Below are 23,866 nucleotides of genomic sequence, written 5' to 3'. Positions count from 1 at the left end.
TCTGCAGGCTTAAGTGTACACCCACAGAAAGAACAAAGCTGGAGATGTGCCCTGCGGCTAAAATACAGCACCAGCCTAATAACTGCCCACGTCACACCACTTGCAGTTCCAGATGGCTTCAGTGTGTCCTTCTGATTTGTGTTCAGCTTACTTCAGCTATTGCATCACATCATAATAAATCGTAACTACAAGGTTTATAACTTACAATCGAGACACAAAACAACCATCCAGCTGAATACAACACAAAGAGTAACAAAAACATGGGCATTTCTACTTCCTGATTCATAGTTTTTAGTCCAGTAGGTAGAAATGGTCTGCAAACACGTGGAGACAGTGGCTGACACTCTTGTGTCAGGCTCCCTATAGCTGACCTTGCCATGCCACAATTAGCCCACTGAAATATTTGTCAACCTTAATCATTTAGTCACCTGGACAAATTGTATTTTGTCATATATGGCCAGTATGAGTAGACAATATTGTCTGTAATGGTACCCAAACATGGGAAGACATTGACTACACAATAATATAGTCCCAATTTCCGTGTGGCAAATGATGTGGTGCTCTATCTGGAAGCTCTGTTGCATAGGACAGCTTCATTAGGCAATAAGAACTATGGAAAAATCAGATGGCACTCACGTGGCAGTTGTGCTAATATTTTCAGTGCTTTATTGAGATCGCGACACAACGTTTTGGGGGCTCCTCCCCCCTGGGGAAGGGTGAGGAACCCCCAAAACGTTGTGTGGAGATCTCAATAAGACACTGACTACCGTCACTGCTACCTTTCAAGTCAGGTGTCCCACATCTAACCTTGGGCTACTGGCAATGCCCATTTATCCACTAAGGTGGTGGCATCTACAATGGCATCTAGAAGATCCATTTCACAATAATAAGGCAGAAAAATATATTTATTGAATTATATTACAACCTCACTCTGTTTTAGCTGGACTCTAGCAAGACTAAATTAGTTCTGTTCAACTGGAAATGCCCCAACAATATTCACAAGGGTTTTGTCTTACCCACTGGTACTTTGTGAGCGGGCACTGTCGCATGGAGACATTATCATAGGAACTAATTTTCCCATGATAGTCAATAATTAACTCTATAAAAAAAACAGTTTTCTGGCTTCCCTACAAGGCACCTAGTATAAAATACATGATGGGGGGAGATGATCCAAGTGTTTGCTGGCCTGAGATCATGTGGAAAAAAAAAATCAGAATACCAGCCTTTGTATTCATGACTAGACATTTGGGACCTTGAGTGCCTGATGTGGCTTCCTGAATAGGGGTTAATTTAGGGAAATTCTACACAGGTAGCAGTATCCAGTGTAAGTATTCAGTGCATCCGCACGCAGAGCCAGCCAATCCCACGAAATATAAGAAACTCGCTATCTGATCAGAGACGCTAAGTGGATATCAGAATGTTCCGTTGCACAGATTAAAGGAAGATTATAAGTCTTCCCATCTCCGGTGACGTTGCTTTGGTTGATCTTTTGTGATCTTATCATGGGAGCATTTCCAATAAAGTGACTTTATTGTCTCTCAGTAAAGCAGATGTGTGTAGTCTCAGGACTCAAAAAGCTAGGAATTAATATTAACAGAATATTAACTACTTTTGAATTAGGGCTGTGGTTCACAGAGCTGGGTTAAGAGATACAGGTGCCCATGGTTGTTTGAAGCCAAACTCTGTCCATTACAACCCCCACTGTCCACTAATTTGCCACCACCCGGCACCAGTCCCCCACATCCCCAGTGCTCCATGTAGGAGTAGTGGGAACTGTGCAGATTTTTTTCCCAGAATTTTGACACTACCTGCCAAAGGCAAGTCATTTCCCATTTAAACAAATAGGCAGCGGGCATTTGATCTACAGAAGTGTACTACGGCCTATGGGCCTAAAGGTATTTCAGACCAACAGAACATGCTGTAAAGTACTTACCACTTGGGCAGTATATATCAGGGGCCCAACGATTGCAATCATAATTATCTGCAGCCTTTTCACAGGTAAAACATTTAAATCCACCAGGATACGGTGTTGCTGTATAGAAAATAAATGCATAGAATAAGAAAAGTAGAAACACTAAGTAAAGGCACATTATATATATATATATATATATATATATATATCAGAACCAGCCATCATTATATGACACTTTTTTCCAAAAATGCCCTATTTTCAATGCTTCAACAATCCAATAATCTTGACCTAATCCATGAGGATATGCTCATATTAAATCTGCATTCTCCACACTCCCGCAGAAGAAAGCACACAGCAGCCCAACTTTGCTAAGTGATTGCAGCCTAGATTTATTGCTGGCTGTACAATACAACTAACATAAATACTCTAGGACATTATTTATAAAATATGGCAATGCGGCTTTAAGTAATACCAAATAAAAAGAAAAATATTGGCACAGTATGTAATGTGAGACTGCAGTTATTTTTTTTTAAAATGTTCAAGGTTTTATTAGCAAGTCCTAGACTAACAACAGGAGCAGTTGGTTTCTCCAGAATACAACCATTACACAGAACAAGCTCATGTCCTTGTGTTTCTATAACCACGAGTCAGTGATATAGAATGCCCAACTGAATTGCCTGCAGTGGAGTAAAATATTAGCTTGAGGCAGCCCACCTATAAACAATATACAAATTATAAGAAAAATGGTACAGTGCTGTGTACATAAGTAGCATCATATCAATACAAATATACATACAAACATAAAATATGTGTTTATAAAGGTATGGCTGCATTTTTACAGCTATGATCTAGTATAAATCTAATAGCTCCAGCTATACAGTTAGTCTGGCTTCTGTGGCAAGAGAATGCGCGCTGCTAACTGATACTAGATTTGTTTCAGCAGAAAGAAGACACTGCTGACTCCTGAGACATGTATGGAATGTTTTGCAGGGACAATAGCAGAGTCAGGAGCAGTCAGTAACAGTTGCTACTCCAGCTGTGAGTGAATCTTGTTTGGCTTCTGATCATAGAAGGCTAAAGTATTTCTGTTTTCCACAACTCTACAAAAGTTTTAAAACTGGAGATATCAAGCTTACAGAACGTGCTAGAACTCCCAGCATCCTCAGACAGTCAGTGGGTGGTTGTAGTTCAAAAAACATGACAATGGCAACAGTTTAATATATTTTATTTTTGCCTTCTTTTGAGAAGTTTTAGCCAAGACTAATAGGTGCAATGTTTCAGCGTGTCTGCTGTGAGCAAGCTAGAATCTGATTGGTGACCATGGAATACTAGACCTGGAGCAAACTTTGCAAGGGTTATTAGATTTTCCCTATAAATGTTTACACCATATACATGACAATTTTTTTTCCAAACTCCTTTTCGCATAGGAAATACCAAATGACACATGGCATCACTTACTTGAGGGATAAAGGTAGATAATATCTTGCACTGTAAAGTCTCTCGACTGAACGCTCCCTGCCCAATCTGCTATCAGGCTCAGCATCAGGAAGACGGCCACTACTGGCCAGGTTTCCATCGCAGATTAAATTCCAGTTCATACAGCCATGTGTAAATCCTTCCTACTCCAAACAGCCACCTGGGGAGAGGGATCAAAATATAATAATTATATGTTAGGCACTTATTCATTGTAAATATAAAATAGTTCCAAAAACCACAAACACCAGGTAACCAATTACCTGAAGGTAAAAAGGTACTGCTATAGGTCTAATAACCCATAGAAAATAATCAGATATATGCTTTAAAAAATGTGGCCTGTAAATGCCACCGGCTGATTCCTATGGGTTACCAGACCTGGTCCCAACTTGCCTCCTGCATTTTAGCCTGTGAGCCTTACAGCCACAAACAGCACTTGCCAGCCTTTACAGACAGTTATGGCATCTTCAGTTTACAGCCCTTGCTATAGGTTTTTGAGCCAATAAGAGGAGCAATATGTTCAGGGGTGGGGTCATACTGGTGCCAACATATTAAATGTTCCAGGACATACCATCAAACTTCAGGTATTTTAATGTGCCACCTAATGTTTAAAAACTGTAACTAAAGCATTGCATCTTTGGGTGCAAGAACATTTAATGAAACACTGAACAGAAAAACATGTTAAAAGAAAATCAAAGTCTAACCCATAACCTCCGGGGATAAAGAATATTAGGATATAGTGAAAGCTACAATACAAATATTTATATATGAGGGAACATCAGCTTGCACAGAGCAGTGTTATACTTGGCTCACCATGACAGATAGTGTTTTCCATATTTACTCCACCCAAAAACTCTCAAAACAGAAAAACACCATGTACCGTTACAGAGAAGCCATTGTGTCATCGGTCCTAAGCCTTTTGTTTGGTCTCTGATGTTTTATAATTACTTTGCCCTGAGCGAAAACATGGAGTTCCAGAAGTGTAACAAGCTAATTTGGGAGTAAATCAGAAATAAATCTGCCAGTGCTACCACAAGACAAGCGTGGGTTTCAGTGAGAATCTTAATGGTGCATTGTTTGAGTTTATTAATTATAAACTCAAATATGGCAATTTGACAGCTATATCAGCCTTCACTTATTGTAATGTACTTTGTAAGCAATAGACCACCAGTCAGTGAAGAAATGTTCTGAACTCTTAATCATGATGGTCTCCCATACAACCAATATTTGTGCTGGACTCAAGTTCACAGCCAAAAGCACACATGGTAATGACAATTTCCTTCAAGGAAAGCTGGTGGCAGCTGTGATGATTTACAGCACATTTATGAATGTCAGTGTATAGCTCCTAAAGTACAGTATTCATGGCAAAAAATTTACATCTTCATGTCCCTTAGCATATTAGCATGTATTATCATACCGCTTTTTTTAGCCAAGGTAAACTATCTTGCATAGTCTCCAACTGCACAAAAAGTGATCAGAAAAACACTTGTATTTACCGTGCAACAGACTTTGAAAAAACATCTCTCGTTAACCTCAGTCTTTGCACTGTTTTCACTATAAAATGTCTTTTTAAAAATAATTACTTATGTTGGCTGCTAGGTGACACAAAGCCCTCCATACATTTGAAGAGTTATACCAAAATGAGATTGTAAACAAACAGTTTTGCTTTATTTTCTCATCCTTCTGTAAGAAATAGAGTTGAGCTAGATGTGTAATGCAACAGGTATTAGGAATATAAGAATAATATTTACATGTTTGTTTTCCCAGAATTTCATTTTGCTCAACTCTACAAATTATAATTCCTTAATTTACCAGCATGTCCAGTCAATGGACTTTTAAGCAAACACAACCCAGAGCAAACTGTGTATCAGTAAAAACAGATTATAATTCATTAGACTATGTTCCTGTAAAGCAGGAAAAGCTAAAACTATTCCCATGTGTCATTCTGGCTCTTAGAATGTAACTCCATCTCCAAACTTTGTAATAGATAGAGAATAGAGAAAGATAGAGTGAAAGATAGATTAATTAGATAGATAGAATAGATAGAATAGATAGATAGATAGATAGATAGATAGATAGATAGATAGATAGATAGATAGATAGATAGATAGATAATGATTGGGGCCTGAGGTCTGTGCTTTAAAGCATTTAGACACTAAAAAAAAACTCTATAGGATTTTTTCCACCATCGAGGATTTATATTAGATACCATCAAGTATACAGTAATTATTATTACAGCAAAAAACCAAATTAACTAATGGACTTCTAGATAACAGATACCAGTATACACAGAGTTTTATCAGAATTTTTTTGCTTGGTTTCAAGAAGGAGCAAAATTCATTGCTTTTAACTCAATTACATTGCAAAGAAATGATAAAAATTCTCTTTGGCAAGTGGGGGCGTGCAAGTGTCTGGCTTCATTAAAAAATGAATAGTGTTGATGCCGACCGACTGGTGCCGAAAGCCTTTACTGATTGTAATGAGCTCAATATTGTCCGATACACAATTAGGCAATCTTGCTCGTTATGCTTTCGGGGGAGGTGTGAGACAGATTTAATGAGTGCGTTTATTTCAGTCATTAGAGAGGAACTCGATATAGGCAGATTTTACCTTTACAGCTCATTTTGTTTGATGAAATAGCCATCCTTAAAGAGGCATCACTGGGAGACTGGTTTATAAAATGTCAATACTACACTTTTAAAAAATATATTTGTAAAAAAAATCATAATACAGACTCAAATGGGTTAAAATATACTAATGGTTAAAAACTCAATTGCGAACGAAAATGGCTTTGTTCCATTCATTTCAATGAGGCTGTAAAATCTCAACTGTTATGATAAAAGAACACCAGCTTGTGAGAATGCTCCGTAGCCGAGTTATCAAAGGTTGAGGAAAAATATTAAGGAATTCCAGCTCTTTCCCAGAGAAACAAACTCTGAATCGTTTTTCACTAGTAAAATGTGTTTTTCATGTTGTAATAATAGGAGTTTTTTTTTTTAATAATGGCTCATGGTAATACTCTTATTTAATCCAATAGCTCACACTTTGATAAAGAACTGTATAAATTATAACACAAGAACTGTTCCACTGTTGAGCCCGATGTCATATGTTGAGCCCAATATAATGTACAAGACATCTTTATAACGTATAATTGTGTATAACAAAGCTTTGTATCATAGTATACAAGGCAGCCCTCTAATCTGTAATCCTGTATAATGGAGCCTAGTGCAAGAGAAATCATGGGAACTAATCAACTCGATGGCCTAATACTTGTTCTTTATTCTTACTCTGGATATTCTCATATGTATTCTCTTATATGTTTATGATTTCTGAAGCCCTTATCAGACTCTTCTTCATTATAGCTAAGGGCACAAAAAAATGTATACACATTTATAAATGTTTCCCAATATCCTCTACAGTTTCAAGATTTTTTTCCCCAGTGCAAAAAAAATGTTTTACCTGGCTAAGCATTTTCCTAGAACTTTTTCTTCAGCTTTGAACAAAAACTATTTCACCCTATGGGCCAAAAACATCAACATTTGTGCCAAATTCTATCAGTCCACATATGTAAACAGTCATTAAAGTCATGAACTGATTTCCACATTGTGGGAAATTAATTGCAAAGCAAATGTATCTTAAAGTCACACAACTGCAATTTCTGCCACGGCTTTTTCACAGGGATAAATGTGATATACCTTATAAAAAGATGTGGAAGAAATTGATCAATCTGGCCCTTAGAATAAATGTTTAAAAACAATAATTTAAAAATAAATTGCATAAACAGCAAAGATATTTCAGTATGCAAATGGGTATGGTGTTGGATTAACATTACTAAGTACTATATAGTGACACTCAAAAGACATGGAATTACAAAAATAAGTAAAAATATATCCTTATAAAGCTGACCTTAATCTACAGCCTTGTAGGCCATGAACACCTAGATACATTTTATTATTCTTATAATTTAGAACAGGGGTGTATTATTCCCTATATATCAGCAACAAACTCAAAAGGAAATAAACTTGAACCTCTGTAAATCAGAGAATTTAAAGTTTGCTTCTAACTACAAAGCAGGACCCACTGTACTGAGCATGAAACCTGGTATTCTGACAAGCAGTAACATTTAATCATGATTAACAAAATTCAATGACCTGATCATATTCCTTTCTGCTTCTAGAGGAGGCTTTGGTTTGCAATAGCCAGAGGAAGCACTTAACGTGGACTGTACACAACTATTTGGGCATGATAGGGCTTCTATACAACAATCTGAAACAGAAAACTGGGATGCTAGTAGCTTATTCCCCACCGGCTGCAGTGGTAACTATATCCCATGCATGTGCTGAGTGTTCCATGTAGCCAACTTCTGTATCTTCAAGATTGACAATAACCCTGAGTAATACATTTCCACGTTGGAAAAAAGCTGGCCCGACCTCATTTTAGTTAAAAGTAACAATGAAAAGTAACAGCAACAAATATCCTCTACTGAGGGCAACTTATCTCGTCAGGCAACTTCGGGCGACTTTGGAAACCCGAAGCGATCCTGCTGGCGTATTCTTGCCAGCGCGAAGGCAGTGTGGGGAGATTAATCGCCTGCATTAGAAAAGATTTGTTGCTGGGCGACTAATCTCCCCGTCTGCCACCACCCTACGGGTCGAGGAGATTAGTTTCCCGGCGACAAATCTAATCTTCTTTGGGCGACTAATCTCCCCGAACTGCCTCCCCTGCGGCTAAAAATGTAAATCGCAGGTGGGATGGCACAATTCGTTTTCCGAAGTTGCTGAAGTTTCCTCGTGAAGCAACTTCGGGCGACTTCTGAAAATCGTTCATTTCGGGGAGATTGCCCCCCCGAAGAAGAGATTTATCACGAGGCTACTAATCTCACCGAATCTGCCTGTGTGCCCTGACCCTTAATGTCTACTTACCAGCCTTCAAGCCATAGACCTACCTACCTGCCCTGCTCATTAACATCCTATAACAAGCTGACAAGCTTCATGGTCTCAGGTTTTACATATAGATAGTGGGGCACGTTCAAAGAGCCTGTTATACCAAAGACAGATCACAGAATAAAGAGGTGTGATGTTGCACTCATAAGTTAATTCATAACCCTCTCCTGCTGACTCTGCATCTTTTAAAAGCAAACATCCCACTTGTAGTTATGGGATTAACTCTTCTCCTGTGTCAGTTCTGTAAAAATAACCAGCGGTAAGTGGTACCAGTGATACCATTGCTCACTCAGCAGACTTGGCTCAAGGGTGACAGGGTCTTTTTGTGCCAATGGTGTCTTTGAGAGTGTTTCTTCATAGCCTGCTAGTGAGGTTGAGATGAGTGGTATAAGATGAGTGGATGAGGTACCTTGCCCAGACAGAGTGCAAGGTGAGTGGTACATACAGAAGGAGTAGCCCCAGATATACCCTGCCTAGACAGAGGGCAGTGTGAGTCATAGTACCACCCCGAAAATTTCTAAATATCAAATACCATGTTTTCTCAGTTGAGTTGTGGTCCTAAAGATTCCCTTGAGGGACCAAAACTTCAACTGAATAAAACTCATTAACGCATTAGGGCTCCATTCAACTTTAGCTATTATAAATATAACAAGATATATTTCTGTATCTCTGACTAGCTGAAGGCCAAGCCGCCTCTAAAAATTAATAGAATCAAATACCTTAACATCATGTTTACATTTTTACTACTTTACTTTGTGTATTTATTTAATATTTGGGATTCTGCACTACTAATTGCACATTAAAATGATCTAGAATTTTAATGTACAGTAATGAAACAGGTCTTTGGAATAAGTAAATGAAAAGATGAAGGATATTCCCTAACCTTGAAAAAGTTTTATTTCCATGGCCTTTCGTTTACTGTTGTGTGTGTGAGCACAACGTAGCAAAAGAGATAGAAACAGCTACGAATTCAAAAGGTGGGGGGGGGCATTTATTGAGTTCCTTAAATGAGAACTAAAGCTTAACTAAAGAAGTAGGCTAGAAATGTTGTACATTATGTTTTGAGCTTCTGTACCAGCCCAAGGCAACCACAGTCCTTTAGCAATAAATATCTGTGCCTTCAAAGATGCCACAGTATCTCCCCATCTCCTTTTCTTCTGATTCACTGCACATGCTCTGTGCTGCTGTCACTTACTGAGCTTAGGGACAATATACAGTACACATAGAATATAAATGTCACAGTATAAGGCTGATTAGTAATTAATACAGATAATTACTACATGGCAGCACAAAAACCAGTGCAAAGAGCATGATAATTTGATAATCAGCCTTGTGGAATCAGCTTATATTACAGGCCAACTTCATGTTCTGCTTGATCATTTGCGACGACCCTTAACCATCGTTTCTCAACAGTTGCTCAAACCCCACTGAGCATGTGAGTGTCGCAGACACTTTCCAAGATGGTGACCTCCTGTGACAAGTTTGAAGCCCTGAATCATTGCTGCTATTGAGATGCTGAAACTGGCTGAGGCTGGCGCAATATGTTCAGTATATAAAATATGTCATTTTGGGCATATTCATTTTTGGGGTTTACTTCTTGTTTAAAGGGCACCTGTTTGGCGGAAATATTGTACCCAACCAAAGTTGCGGGCTAAAAGAGCCCACACTCCGGTTGGGAGTAACAGGGTTGGGGGTAAAAAATTGCCCCCCACCAGCGCTAAGAGGGAGTGCCCGGTGTGAGCGACCATGTTGTGCAGAGCACATGCGCATAATGAGCTTCTGACGTCATGCGCATGCACATAATGAGCAAGTTGCGGCATTCACTCATTATGTGCATTTGTGTGCCCCGACATGGCCACTTGAACCGGGAGTTCTCTCCAAGTGCAGGTGTCCTAGCACTCTGGGGGTCAATTTTTTAAAGAAAAACTACTGTTTCCCCCAACCGGAGTGCGAGCTCTATTAGCCTGCACCTTTGGTTGGGAAAAATATTTTCGCCCAACAGGTGCCCTTTAAAAATATACCCCCTTTTCCAGGCATGGAATTGCAGCACAAAGTGCACCAGAATGCAGACAAATTGGCCCCCACCATTTCATGACATGGTGGCCCTAAGTATTCCACAACACCCTGTGGCACCTGCATTTCTTGACAGTAAGATCACTGCAGAAATGGCCAATGAGCACTCCATTAACCCCAGATTTGCCAGTAAAACCACTGCGTAAATTGTTAGATTGAAAGCATTTCCTCAACCAAGTAGAATACTATAAATGCTGCTTGTCTCTCTGCCTCACTGAAACTGTAGAAAAAATTCAAACATGGCCGTAAATTCCACAGTGGGAACTACAGATGCCGGTGGTGGTAGGGCCCCTCAAGACCTGGGTCCCCCCCAACCAACAGTAGTCAATCAAATGTTGACTTTTACTATTCTATCTGCAGAATACTGCTAAAAGCTAAATGTTTATTGGTTGCTAGGGGTTCCAGACTAAAGTAAGCTTCACCCTGTAAATAATGCTTATAGTACTTGAGCAACCCTTCATGCACGGCCAGAACCAGATATATGTAGGGTAGGTAGGTGCCTTTGGCAGGCTTAATACAGTTTTCAACTGGGTAAAATAGGGAAACAATCCTCTGACCTCTTACCACATCGATGGTACTTCTGAAAGAGACGCGAGATACAATAGGGTAGATTTATGAAGCTAAATTCTGTTTTGTTTTATTAACTAGTAGGGCAGGGACCGATGATGGTGAATGATGTTTGTGCAAAATCTGTCAGCGCTATATAAGTAAAGGCCAATCTGCTTGGTGTTCACTTAGAAAAACATTAAACTTCTGGGATATCCTAGTTCGATATTTTGTATATTTGCATATTCTACATTTCTTCTTCTGTTTGTGATTGGGTCTGCTAAAACTGGTGGCAACCCCTGGCATTAATAGGACTCTAGTCTCTTCTGCTTAAGCCTTCCTGACCCTTTTTAGGACCTGTTGGTCAATGTGCACCTGACACACATGAACAAAGCCTTAGTTTTTCACCATACGTCAGAACATACTAGAAACAGAAAAGGCCCTGTATCATGCTGATTTGTAGCTCTCTAAGGGTTCTCTCAAAGATATTTATTCTGCATCTCCATTCTAAAGCCTCGTTCCATGGGAGTCGTGGGAAAGATCCCCAGCTCGAGCCCCTGACAGCTGGGTAAGCCTCATTCGGTCACGTCTTGATGTCCTTTGGACCTATAACAGCTTGGGCGAAGACTTCACAAGCCAGACTCAATTAAGAAGCATAATTAACAGTCAAACACGATCAGCGTACAGATTCAACTTCTAACGGGGACGGACGCTTTTTAATGATACAACCAGCACATGATCTAAAAGCCGAGGCACAGGATCCCTTTTCACAGATCATTCCAATCCATGATTCTGATGAGATTTTTGTTTTGCCGCCCTGTGGACTTTCTTTCTTTTTGAAGTAAAAGTGAAAACTGAGCTTGCTAGAAAACAAATATATATAGAATATATTTTTTTTATGCAACAGAAAAAAAACTCTTTTTTTCACTGACAGGACTGCAATATGAATGAGTCAGCCACCTAAATACAGTTGTGGCATAATGAAAGAAAAATGTAATTCTAAGAAACGTTTAAAAATACATTCATTACATATTTTCAGTAGAATCCTAAATTCTGAAATCAGCAGAAATTCATAACACATCTGCTGACTTTTTCCCAAATTAGTGGTGGTTCCTTTTAGCTAAATGTCCACATTTTTTCTAAACTATAACACTATGAAATAATGTTTAAAAAATGTGTATATTACAAAAAAAAAAAAAATAAGACCTTTTCTTTTTTTATAATGTATACAAAATAAATTAAATGTATTTAAAATCCAATAGGGGAACAAAAAAACAAAAAGTGGAAACAAAACTAGTAGTTTTATGCCAGGAAGTCATGACAGACCGATATATTATATTATATTCAGTTTTAAAACATAAAAAGATTTTATTTAAAAATGAATTTAGAACAATGAAGAGCACAGTGCAGGTGCTACAAAAAGGCAAATAAATACATTAAAGAAGGTGTAAAACCAGGCAGATTGCAAGCTCTACAGATAAGAATGTTCGTTGCTTAGCAACATTATATGAAATAATAATAATAATAATAAAAATAATAATATTAGTAATAACCTTGTATACTCAATATTCATATTTTGTTCTACTATAATTATTACAATGTAGAATTGTTCTGAGTACAAATGCCTTTATTAAATACAGCAGTTATTTTATTCAGTTACTCTCAGTAACAAAGGAATACACTTATTAATGCAAGCTTGCACACATACAATTATTCTCTAGTAAACTCTGAACAGTTGAGGAAGAGAAGAAAAGACGGGCACAGGCACAGCCGATAATAAAATGCAATAATTACAGGTAGAAAAAATGAGAGTGGATCAGTTTATCTGAGGCGCTAATCTCTCCTTTCTTGCTTTGGGCAAATAGTTAAGCGCAGTAATGGACATACTTGTCATACTCACGTCAAATACTTCTAACCTTGTACTTGTCCCTTCAGTCATATGCCTTCAATCCATGGATTTGTTATTTAACTACAGTTTGCTTGTTTCTCAGCTCTAAATGTAATAACTTAACCTTTAATTTTGAATGTCTCAACAACAATATATAACCTGCCTTACTCCAAGATGAAACAAGAATTCTAGACAGTATATTTGTCTCACAGAAAATAGATCTGATTTCATATATCATCAAAGACCACTGTAAAAAAAAAACATGTAATGTGAGCAGCTGGAAGTGCAAAGCCTAGAGGAAAGGGGACCTGAAGGCAAAGCAATATGACTGGGAGACAGAAATTAAAAATAAAATAAATGAGGATATCCAAATCATGGCCTTCCAGGTTTTGTTAAACTACGTATCCCAGTAACCCCAATATTTCCATTATGTTTAATGGAAATGCTGTGAAGCTTTCTGTTACTGTTTAATGGAAATGCTGTGAAGCTTTCTGTTACTTAAGATATCTTGTTTAGCTTTCTTATCTTTATTGTTTTACTAATTAATCAAATTAAGGGCTGTAAATCTTGCAGTGGGGTGTCAGATAGGATCCATGCCTAAGGCTAGGGGCACACGGCGCGATTTCGCCGCGATTCTGCGCTGGGCGAGTTGTCGCTGCGTTTTTTAAGCCGAAATAGCTTTGCTAACTTTGGCGCTGGCGTCAATGCAAATCGCGGCGAAATCGCTGCGCTAATTCACACGCGGCGATTCTTTTTCTACTGTCGCCCGGAAACGCCCAGCGAGGCAACTTCGGACGACAATAGAAAACGAATCGCCGCGTGTGAATTAGCACAGCGATTTCGCCGCGATTTGCATTGACGCCAGCGCCAAAGTTAGCAAAGCTATTTCGGCTTAAAAAACGCAGCGACAACTCGCTTAGCGCAGAATCGCGGCGAAATCGCGCCGTGTGCCCCTACCCTAAAGCTCCCCATAGACGCGACGATTCTTCTTGCCGAACGACCGATTTTAGGGAAGTCAGACCAATCCTTTGAAATTATCGTGCGGTTAGGGGGATTCGAACGATCGTACATCTTACGATTTTTCGGCCGACATCTGTCAGGAAATTGATCGGCCAGGTCAAAAAATCTTTGTCGGCCCCAGTGCAATCTATCTATGTTTGCAGGGCCAAGCAGGCAGTTACCCTTTGTTTTCCTGGCAAATTGATCTTTTTAGTTGATGGTAAATTTGTATGATCGTACGATCGTTCTGAGAAGATCGTGGTCTCACGACGAGGATCTGATCTTTTAAAAATCTCAACATCTATGGCCAGCTTAAGTGACAGAATACTCTGTTATAAAGATAGCTGGAATCTCAGCCAAAAGCAGGGCAAGACTGCAGCTTACAAAGCTTTTTTCCCGCAAATAGGATTCATTACAACAATGAGAACGGAAGGACAACTAGGAAAACCCAAGTGGATCTGAACAGAATTTGGAAGACACTGCAGTCCATTTAATATCTCAATATACATCTCAGTACACCTGGATTTACATCTGCAATTGGAGATGCACATTTATCAAGGGTCAAATTTCGATTCATGTGAGTTTTTAAAACTCCCATGAACTTGAAATTCGACCTAAATTTATCAACAAAATTGAATTTTCTCAGCTCGAACCAATTTGATCGACCGGAAAGCTCAAAACTAATTTGTTTCAAATTAAAAAAAACTCAAATCGAAGTAAAAGAAACTCTACTCGAGTTTTTTTCTCTGATAAACACTTAAATGTCAGGAAGGCTGCAAACATAACCAAATTGACCCTTGGACCCCATTGACTTAAACAGCAATTCGGCAGGTTTAAGGTGGTGAATGGTCAAATTTGAGTGGTGAATGGTCAAATTTGAGTTTTTAGAAGGGAGTATGATAAATCTCGAAAATCAAATTTGAATTAAAACTCAAATCGACATAATTCACAATTCGAATTTGAGAGTTTTGACCAAAAACAAATGTGAAAATTCGAATTCTCACTTCGACCCTTAATAAATCTGCCCCTAAGTAAACCATACACGTTTGCATGCTTTTGCGTTTTCGTGCCAATCTCCGATTTGCTCCTCTCCGTATAACTGCACTCAGGCCGTGGCTGTGCCTTTCAGTGCAACTAAGTATGAAAGTGTATAGGAGCAGATCACTTCCCCGCCTACCTACAAAACCTTTGGTGTGCCCTTGCCCTTAGGGTCCAGAAAACCCCTGCCAATTCCACCTGTAAGAAAAAGCAGACACAGGTCAGCTAATGACTTATACATTTAGCTGGGGTAATTACATTCCTGTAAGCAGTAAACAATTAAAACATGTTTCTGCATCAAGCTACACTTGTTGTTCTTTAATAATTCTCTTTAAATATGGGGATGGTATGTGTAAGCCCCTTTTAGGTTAATCTTTAGTATAACTACTGACCAGTCCTGAAGGAATTCAGGAGCATCTTTCTATCTATTTGAAAAGGTGAGCCCCTATAGATACAGGGAATCTATATAAGTTAGGGATCCCCATTTTGCATTATATTATTATATAATGCCACAAGGTATATTGCAGTTTGAACTCTGAATCTAAACTCAGATTATACACTGTGCAAGTGCAATAATATTATTTACGGTTACTTAGAAACAATCGATTGTAGCTGATGGTAGCATTTTAACAGGAAAACTTACATTTACATTGTGTTTTTCTTCCTGCAGCAAAGGAAGCATAGTGCTAGGAAAGAAGCTGATCCAGCAAATCTGTGACTGACCAGCCAACAACTTGAATGCAAGGGTAGTAGTAGTTGGCTTTTCCTTTTCCATAAGACAAAGAGGGAGAGGTGTGTTAGGGCAGAGTTGTGTGCAATAATGTTAATTTTCTCTATTTTTGCCTCTATACACAGGAGTGGGAGCTGCCATATTCTTTGCCTCAGATAGCCCAGTATACAGGTATAACTTAGGCTGCCATCAGAAGAGGACAGATGAGAGTCCTGTCAGGCAGGGCCAGAACTAGGGGTAGGCTCAAGAGGCACTTGCCTAGTGAGCAATCCTATAGGGTACAATTCCCCCCTCCTCTTTATAAAGATATCGGCTAAAGGTCCCCATACACGGATAGATATAAATTTAGAGATTAAGATTATTGGCAGGTGTATGGGGCCCTCTGACAGGCTTCCCCGATCGATATCTGGACAAAATTTGGGCAGATGTCAATCAGGCAGGGTTGAAAATCCTGTTGGTTAGTTGATGCAGTCCTCGATCTGACCACCCATATTCTCCTTGTTGTGATCCAAAAGTTGAACCCTAGGGTACATGATCGGATCAGCCTGATATTGCCCACCTCAAGTGGCTATCTCACTCAGTGATAGTCAAGTCTCCCACTCCCCTTAATTTGCATAGAAATTACTGTTAACCCACCTCCACCGCAACTGAAAGGGACAAGCAGGGGCACATATGGGATTGCAACCTTTCTGTCCTAATATTTCTGCCTTGTGGGAAGGGCAAAGCAGATCAGCGATGGCTCAGGGTTAGGAAATGGCCAGACTGAGGATGCTGTAAGTGGTAGGTTCAAAAGAACCCACAACTGGCGAGTATCTCTGTATGTATGGCCAGCTTTAACCCCTGCTCTTTTACCCTGAATCTGCACCAGCTTTTCCAGTTATAGGGCAATCGGGAGCAGAGTGAGCCCATGGTGAGGAGGTCAGGCAGGGAACCATACACAGGCAGATAATCTGCCAACTCTGAATGGGCCAAATTGGAAGCTTTTATCTGCCCTTGTATGGTTGTATATAAACATGACTATTCCTGCTCACACATACATCATATCCACTGTAAATCTGCAAAAAGTACCAAAACAGCAAAACAATGTGAAATTGTTACAAAGAATGCACGTGACAAGACCCCAAAGCTCCACTATCCATTTATTAGTAGGCAGAATGAAAGGGTAAATGGATCAGTGCATAGTTCTTTTAACTGTGACTTGCACATAACCAAATATAGCAAAGAAACCACCATGAAATCAGCAGTATGAGTATTTATATGCCAAAACTAAACATTTTGTAAAAAAAAGCATTTTTTTTTAAAAAAAAACTGTATTCTGAATATACAACTACTTTTTTCCCTCCAAAGATTCTATGAAGGTGCCACTACATGTCTCTTCCTACTTGCCTCCTATTGTGTTTAAAATGCTATTCTAAGAAGCTCCCAAAGGCAATGTTTTGGCAGATGTAATTGGATTGTGGACAGTGCCACAGTGATGGAAATGACACTGTTCATATCAGGGACAATTCCCTGGGTTTTGTTATAGACTGTGCAGAGAGATGCCATCAAACTATGCCAGCTATTTCCCTGTAGTAAGAACAATTCTGCTGGAGGGAACCTTTAAGTCTAGTCATTCTAAAACGTAGCTCTGTACTTATTTGCCTTATGCTCTTCCCATTCAGAATATATTATCCTGAGATGTACTGGTAGTTTTATTGGTTTTACAGTTGACTGTCAAAGAGGGTACGGGACCCACTCAGGCCATTAAAGAACAGGTAAGGGGCCAAACTCCTTACACAAGCAGTGATTCATCCCACTGAAAAGGCTTTGATGCTGCCTAATTAAGGGCCTTCCCAGAATGCCAGTAACTGTCTGTCCGCTAAAGGATAATTAAATGCTCTCTTAAGAGCTCAATGCTGCTTTTATAGTGATGGCACAGCAAGCATGACTGCATTGTGAGACACAAGAGCTTATTATAGAATAGACTGGTTCTTAGCAATTGAAAATGTCAATTTAGTTTCAGATGGAACATCCCAAGAGTTTAGATTTGGAAGGTGGAAACCAACATGATCTATTATGAAGAGTAATTAGGAGTTGAGTTTTTTCCATCATCTGCATATGGATCTGCATATGTAAGGTTCTAAAAACACATTTAAACATTAATAAACAGTAAATCAACTCAAATCAGTTGTTTTGCCACCACCACTATGGATTCAAGCAGTTTAGTTACCATCAAATACAAGGTACTGTTTTATTATTACACAGGGTTTATATAGCAGGGTAAGTAATACAAAGATACATTTTATATATCTGTTTGTATACCTAATGTACACATCTATAGTATCTACTGTATTTGTCTGTATGTCTAATGTGCATATCTACTGTCCATGTCTTGTGTTACCATCGACCTGTATGTCAGTCTACTGTATATATCTAGATCATCTATCTAATCTATCTATGCCTCATTATCTTTAATGACAGTTTATCCAGTGCCTGAATTGCTAAACACACACAGAACATTGCACTGCTCTCCAAACAAGCCTTGCCCAGCTCTGTCAGGTTCTCTGAGATCCACTGGCCGAGCAACTTAGAACAATAGGTAGGAAAGCGTTGAGCAAACAGAAGATATTTCTTTTAGATGCAGATTTATTGGGTTTCAGGGAAGGGCACTTAATGCATCTGAACAATGAGGCAGCCCTAAGGACAAACACTTCTGTTTACCAATAAATTAAAGCTATTGCTATTTATGTTCACCTTTGAAATAACTTTTAGTATGATGTAGAGAGGGATATTCTGAGATAATTTGCCATTTGTTTTCATTTTTTATTATTGAAGGTTTTTGTGTTACTTAGCTTTTTATTCAGCATCTCTTCGATTTGCATTTTAAGCAATCTGGTAACGAGGGTCCAAATTCCCCTAGCAACCATGCACTGATTTGAATAAGAGACTGGAATATGAATAGGAGAGGCCTGAATAGAAGGATCAGTAATAAAAAGTAGCAATAACAATATATTTGTAGCCTTACAGAGCATTCGCTTTTTAGAAGGGATCACGGACAGCCTTTTGAAAGCTGCAAAGATTCCGAAGAAAAAGGCAAATAACCATAAAACAAAGAAAAAAAAATAATGAAAACCAATTGAAAAGTTGTTTAGAACTGGCCGTTCTAGAACATAATAAAAGTTACCTTAAAGGTGAACCACCCCTTTAAATGCTGCTGCTCTGTCACGATTCCCTGGAATTCGATGCAGAACTGTAGTTAAAAAGGGGGCCCCAGGCAATAAATAAGACTGGGGCCCACATCCAAGGTAAGACTGCAATGCAATTTATGACAATATTTTACTTCTTATATGCAATGTCACAGGGGGCACATTTTTAAACTTCATGCCTTCCCCCAAAGCTTCCACAACAGCCTCCATAACACTAAAATCTCCTGCCAGCCCTAATTAATATTGCATTTGTTGATTATTGGCAGAAATCATTAACAAAGATAAATCATTTATAGAAATATAAATGAATGAATTTCTCAGCGCTTCTCAAGGATGACTCTTTAATCATGTGGAACAGCAGAAAAAAAGTGGCTACAACACCACATGACTTGGCTCTACTACACTGTTTCGGGGGTCAGAACCAGTAGAGCAGAGAGAATATAAGCATTTACATATAAACTTTAAAAAGAGTGAAATCTGCAATATGTTTATTGGAAAGTCGCTTCGAATCACTTTAAAGGAATCAACCATTTTTTTCCCCTACAAAGCAGCATACAGGTGGGATTCTATGGGTGCAAGTCTGTGTTGCAGCTATTGAACAATGGTAATTCAGACTTATTCACAGATGGGTTAGGTTTTATGCTCTCCAATATTTGAATTCTATTTAAAGGCTGTTTCAATTAGAAACAGCTGTTCTCAGCTATTTCTGATATCCCCACATATTTCCATTTGTTCTTAAAGATCTGTCATTTAAGCAATATACACACATACAGGGGACCCTTCATTATAGCAAGTGTGACTAATGAGTGTGTCTGCCAGAAGTTCACTTTACGAGTGCTCATTAGTTTTTTACTGCACTTCACATTGGACAAATTCATTTAATCACTAATAAGCAAGTTCCATGATTGCTTGGGCACACCTTTCATTACTAGCTGATAATGGGAATCAATTGGCTTCATGAATAGCCAGGGGTATTACGCCCTATACATATTGAAATGACTCTCTAAATAGTAATAAACATGTAATTAGGCCAAACTGGCCAGGTAGAACTGTCACTTGTCAGCTGGACTCTTTAAACACTGTTTGAACTGCTAAACAAACAATCAGTGGTCACTTTAAAGGCCAAGCAACATCAGAACATGAAGGGGCTCCATGTGCATTAAAATGTACTGTGCCTTTATTCCCCATTTGTTTAGATTTTGGGTTTCCTTAGTAGGAATTTATAATGTCCTAGTAAGTATAAACACCTTTATACCTAGGGGGATTAGCATAAAAGGCTTTGCATGGCAAATGACTTATAAACCAATTAGAATTTAACTGTATTACTGAGGAGGAGGAGGAGGAGAGATTTTGGGGACACATTTGTGCATACAAAAAAAACACACACACACATAGCAAGTCACAGTTTTTTGATGTGGAATTAACAAACAACACCACCCGTGCCTCCTATCATTGACATGAATGGAAATTGCCGTTAAAGTGGTTTCCATTCGTGACAGACAAGAGGCACAGATGGGTATTGCACTAAATCTAAAATTACCTTTTGGTATAAATCTAGCTGTATATTGAACCAATCCTTGAGGTCAAGGTTTCATAAAAAATACTCTTTGCTATATGGGCAACTACCAGCACTCGATACAGCCTTCGTCAAGATAATAAGTGTCCCTATTTAGTTGAAGCTTGCCTTTTAGTTGTGCAGTATAGCAATCTGAGCCTGCTCTTTCACCCAGTTACTCTTCTACAGGCCTTGTCCTGCAGACATTACCAATGGCAAGAGGCTGATTGGTCACTTTTAAAAAGTTCAACCATAAAACCAAAGCATCGTTTTCTGATAAGTAAGACTTCAGTTTAATTTCATGAATGTAACTGGTAATTGAACCCAGTCTATAAAAAGAACCATATTACCCTCAGCCATAGCAATTATGTACCAATTCAGGAAAACCTGCTGGGATCATTAGATTTCTTTGAGCTTGAATGTGCAACTGACCCGAGGACATGACTTACAGGTGAAGCCCAAGAACAGCCAAAAAGTATGTGCAATGTAGCCCCTCGTAAATCACTTAAGCAGCACTGGGCTTTTGCTCTTTATTTACAAGCAAAAACTGCATCTTGAGGACTCAGGTATGTGAACAATTTCGCCGATCAGGTTTTGTTATCTAAGCAATCTGCCAGTGATTGTAATAAAAATCAGTTTCACAATTATTGCAATCTAATTGCTTTTTCAATAGAATGTAGATGCTAGTGTATGTATATATATATACAACGCTTCGGTCCCAGAGAGGACCGAAACGTTGGAAATGAACCTGTGAATAAAGACACATTTACATTTACTGGATTGTATTATCAAACTTTGACCAACGCACCACCATCGACAGAAATATATCCGGGAGGAGTGTGTTCACTGTACCGACATAATATATATATATATATATATATATATATATATATATATATATATATATATATATATACACAGTTCAAAAATGGACCAGCACTCCAACTGTGGATATTATACTTTGACCGTGCACCCACCATTGACCAGTGTATGAGTACAGGTACTTTCGGAATCATATATATATATATATATACATACACACATACACATATATAGATATATATGCACACACATTTTATATATTATATTATAGAATATTATATACAGAGATATCAATTTGCTATAACTGAAATCCAGGACATTTTGTCCATGCTATATCAAGCCCCAACTCTGCTGTGCCTTGTCACACTCTTACCACACCCATAACGCCTCCTTTCTCCTGAGCTTTTAAATATAGACAACTCTCAAAAAATATGGGAGGGTCACTATAGTTTGCTGGATAGTGACAGAATGTTAACTGTTTACCAAAAACACAGCCAGTGATGAAAATTCTAATTAGGGTTCACATTTGTTTTGCTAAACAGTCACATCCAAAATGACTTAGTACAACCCTATGAGAGTCAGACTGATCTTCCAGGATACCAGGAAATGTCCCAGTGGGCCGATGCCCTACTCAGCCCCTTCAGTTCTATATTATAAACACAAGTAGTAATTTTTACTTCTCATGATAGTGGGCCCCAGATGTCAGATTCTGCGTAGGCCCTAGGAGGCCCCTAAAATATATATATATAGAGAGGATAATGTATCTACTACCATAAAATACAGGACCATAAGGGTGACTCTAAAGGGCCTTCCAACATATTTCGAATTAGGAGGATGCATTAATTCTTCTTGTACACATTTCATGGAGTCATGTAGCACAAGGGAAATTAATAGGCACAAAATGCAAGTAAATATATTATATATATATATATATATATATATATATATATATATATATATATATATCAATCACAAAATATATTATAAGGTATACAGATCGACACAGGTACATTTTAAACTCACCTATGTAATGTACGAGATTATAAGACCACACGTCTATCGTCCCCTATTCACTTTCTCAGTGCACACCTCAAAACACATTTGAGACGTCCCGGGGCTGAAAAGCAATAACAAACTGCCCTTTCCACCACTATCAACAATGTCTTACACATGATGGTATGAGGGCTCAGTTGTAAATAAAAAGTTTTTATTGTCAGTCAAACGTAGCATTGTGAGTGCAAGAAATGACACATTTTTTAAAGCCAAGATTGATGGGGTTGTAAGCTAACTGCCTGACAAATAGGGGCATATTTATCAGAGCACGAGGTGTCAATACACAACAATATCTAAAAAAAAAAAAAAAAGTATTATATTTCTCAAACTGACATGTTTTTCAAAGTGAATTTTCATTAGAAAAAAAAGGACTTCCCCACTGAAGCTGTCATTCTGAGAATTATAATAAATCAACAATTTTACTTAATTATTGGGCTAAAAATATCAAATAAAGTTATATGTGTCTTTATTTAGGAATTGCACACATAAAATATTTCATGTTAAAAATAAACCTATACATTTTGCTTGTTTTGGGTGGAAATATGTAAAATAAAATCATTAAATTGTTTTTTAAAAAAAGCTTAATTCCTGAAAATATTATATTATATGTATTATATGTATATATTAAAAATAATTTAAAATTTTTGCTTAATTTTTTGGTAACAATATATAAAATAAAGTTGCGTGTGTTTATTTACTTGGGAGCTATATCCGTGAAATATTCTATATCAAAAATGGATTCTTAAAAATGCTTATTTTGTGGTACAAATATTTAAAACTTGTGTATTTATTTACTAAAAAGTTGAATGTGAAATATTCTATATTAAAGTATATTTTAAAAATTTGCTTGTTTTGAGTTACAATATAGAAATGCATATGCATGTTTATTTACTTATTTGAAGGAATTGTACCTGTAAAAAATTCTATGTTAGTAATGTTTATTTACAATTTCTCTCCTCCGTGATTGAGGATTACAATATTTTTCAGAGGTGTTCCTTTTTTTTTTTTTTAATTTCTATTGAAAGCCAACAATAAGGTATGATGAGGGAAGCTTTTCTGTGTATCGTATTCTGAGATGATTCCCCACTCTTGGATAAATTTATGAGGAATATGAATACACTTTGGACAGTTTACCTCTTGTGCTTGCCCATGCAAGAACATAATAACAGACCAAAAGTTAAAACACAGGTGTTGAGATATGAGCTTGAACGTTAATATTACTTTTTATACAAGTAATATTACTAATTAAAGGGTTCCAACTCCAAACTCTGATTTCAACAGGAGGACAGAGAATTCCAGAATAAAAAGAAATGATGACACATATCTCAGGCCCAGAGCTTGTTAGGAAGAAAGCAAACCAACATGGGGGAGATAAAACACCTCAGTGTGCCTGTGTGAATATTGTCTCCTTTCCCGTGGCAGGAGAGATAACATGATAGGTATTAGAGACAGAGCCACACACAGCAGGTAGGAAATTGATACTTTCTTTGAGGGAAATTCTTTCACGCACTAAACCAAGCATATTTAATTCTTTGCATGAAAGAAAAACAATCAAATCTGCTCCGTCATAACCCTGTAGTCTGCACAATGACGGCGACTAAAATAACACTTCAGATTTATAGGCTTCTGTTTATCTTCCTGTACAGTCA

At 38.0% G+C, this 23,866-nt stretch overlaps 1 protein-coding gene across 3 annotated transcripts in view; it reads right to left on the bottom strand.

Moving 5' to 3' along the window:
• lypd6.L (LY6/PLAUR domain containing 6 L homeolog) overlaps positions 1–23,866 on the bottom strand; it is a 40,244-nt gene that overhangs the window by 12,183 nt on the left and 4,195 nt on the right. For all 3 annotated transcript variants that reach the window (XM_018235761.2, XM_018235760.2, XM_018235762.2), the window contains exons 2-3: positions 3,371–3,548; positions 1,934–2,032 (exon numbers count right to left, since the gene is read on the bottom strand). In XM_018235761.2, coding sequence (XP_018091250.1) covers positions 1,934–2,032; positions 3,371–3,488 — 217 coding nt within the window. In that variant the 5' untranslated portion in view covers positions 3,489–3,548. The remainder of the gene's footprint in view (positions 1–1,933; positions 2,033–3,370; positions 3,549–23,866) is intronic.

This window comes from Xenopus laevis, chromosome 9_10L, assembly GCF_017654675.1.
Source record: "Xenopus laevis strain J_2021 chromosome 9_10L, Xenopus_laevis_v10.1, whole genome shotgun sequence".
Classification (NCBI taxonomy): domain Eukaryota; kingdom Metazoa; phylum Chordata; class Amphibia; order Anura; family Pipidae; genus Xenopus; species Xenopus laevis.
The sequence above is the reverse complement of the archived record's forward strand: the minus strand, read 5'-3'. Positions and strand labels throughout refer to the sequence as shown.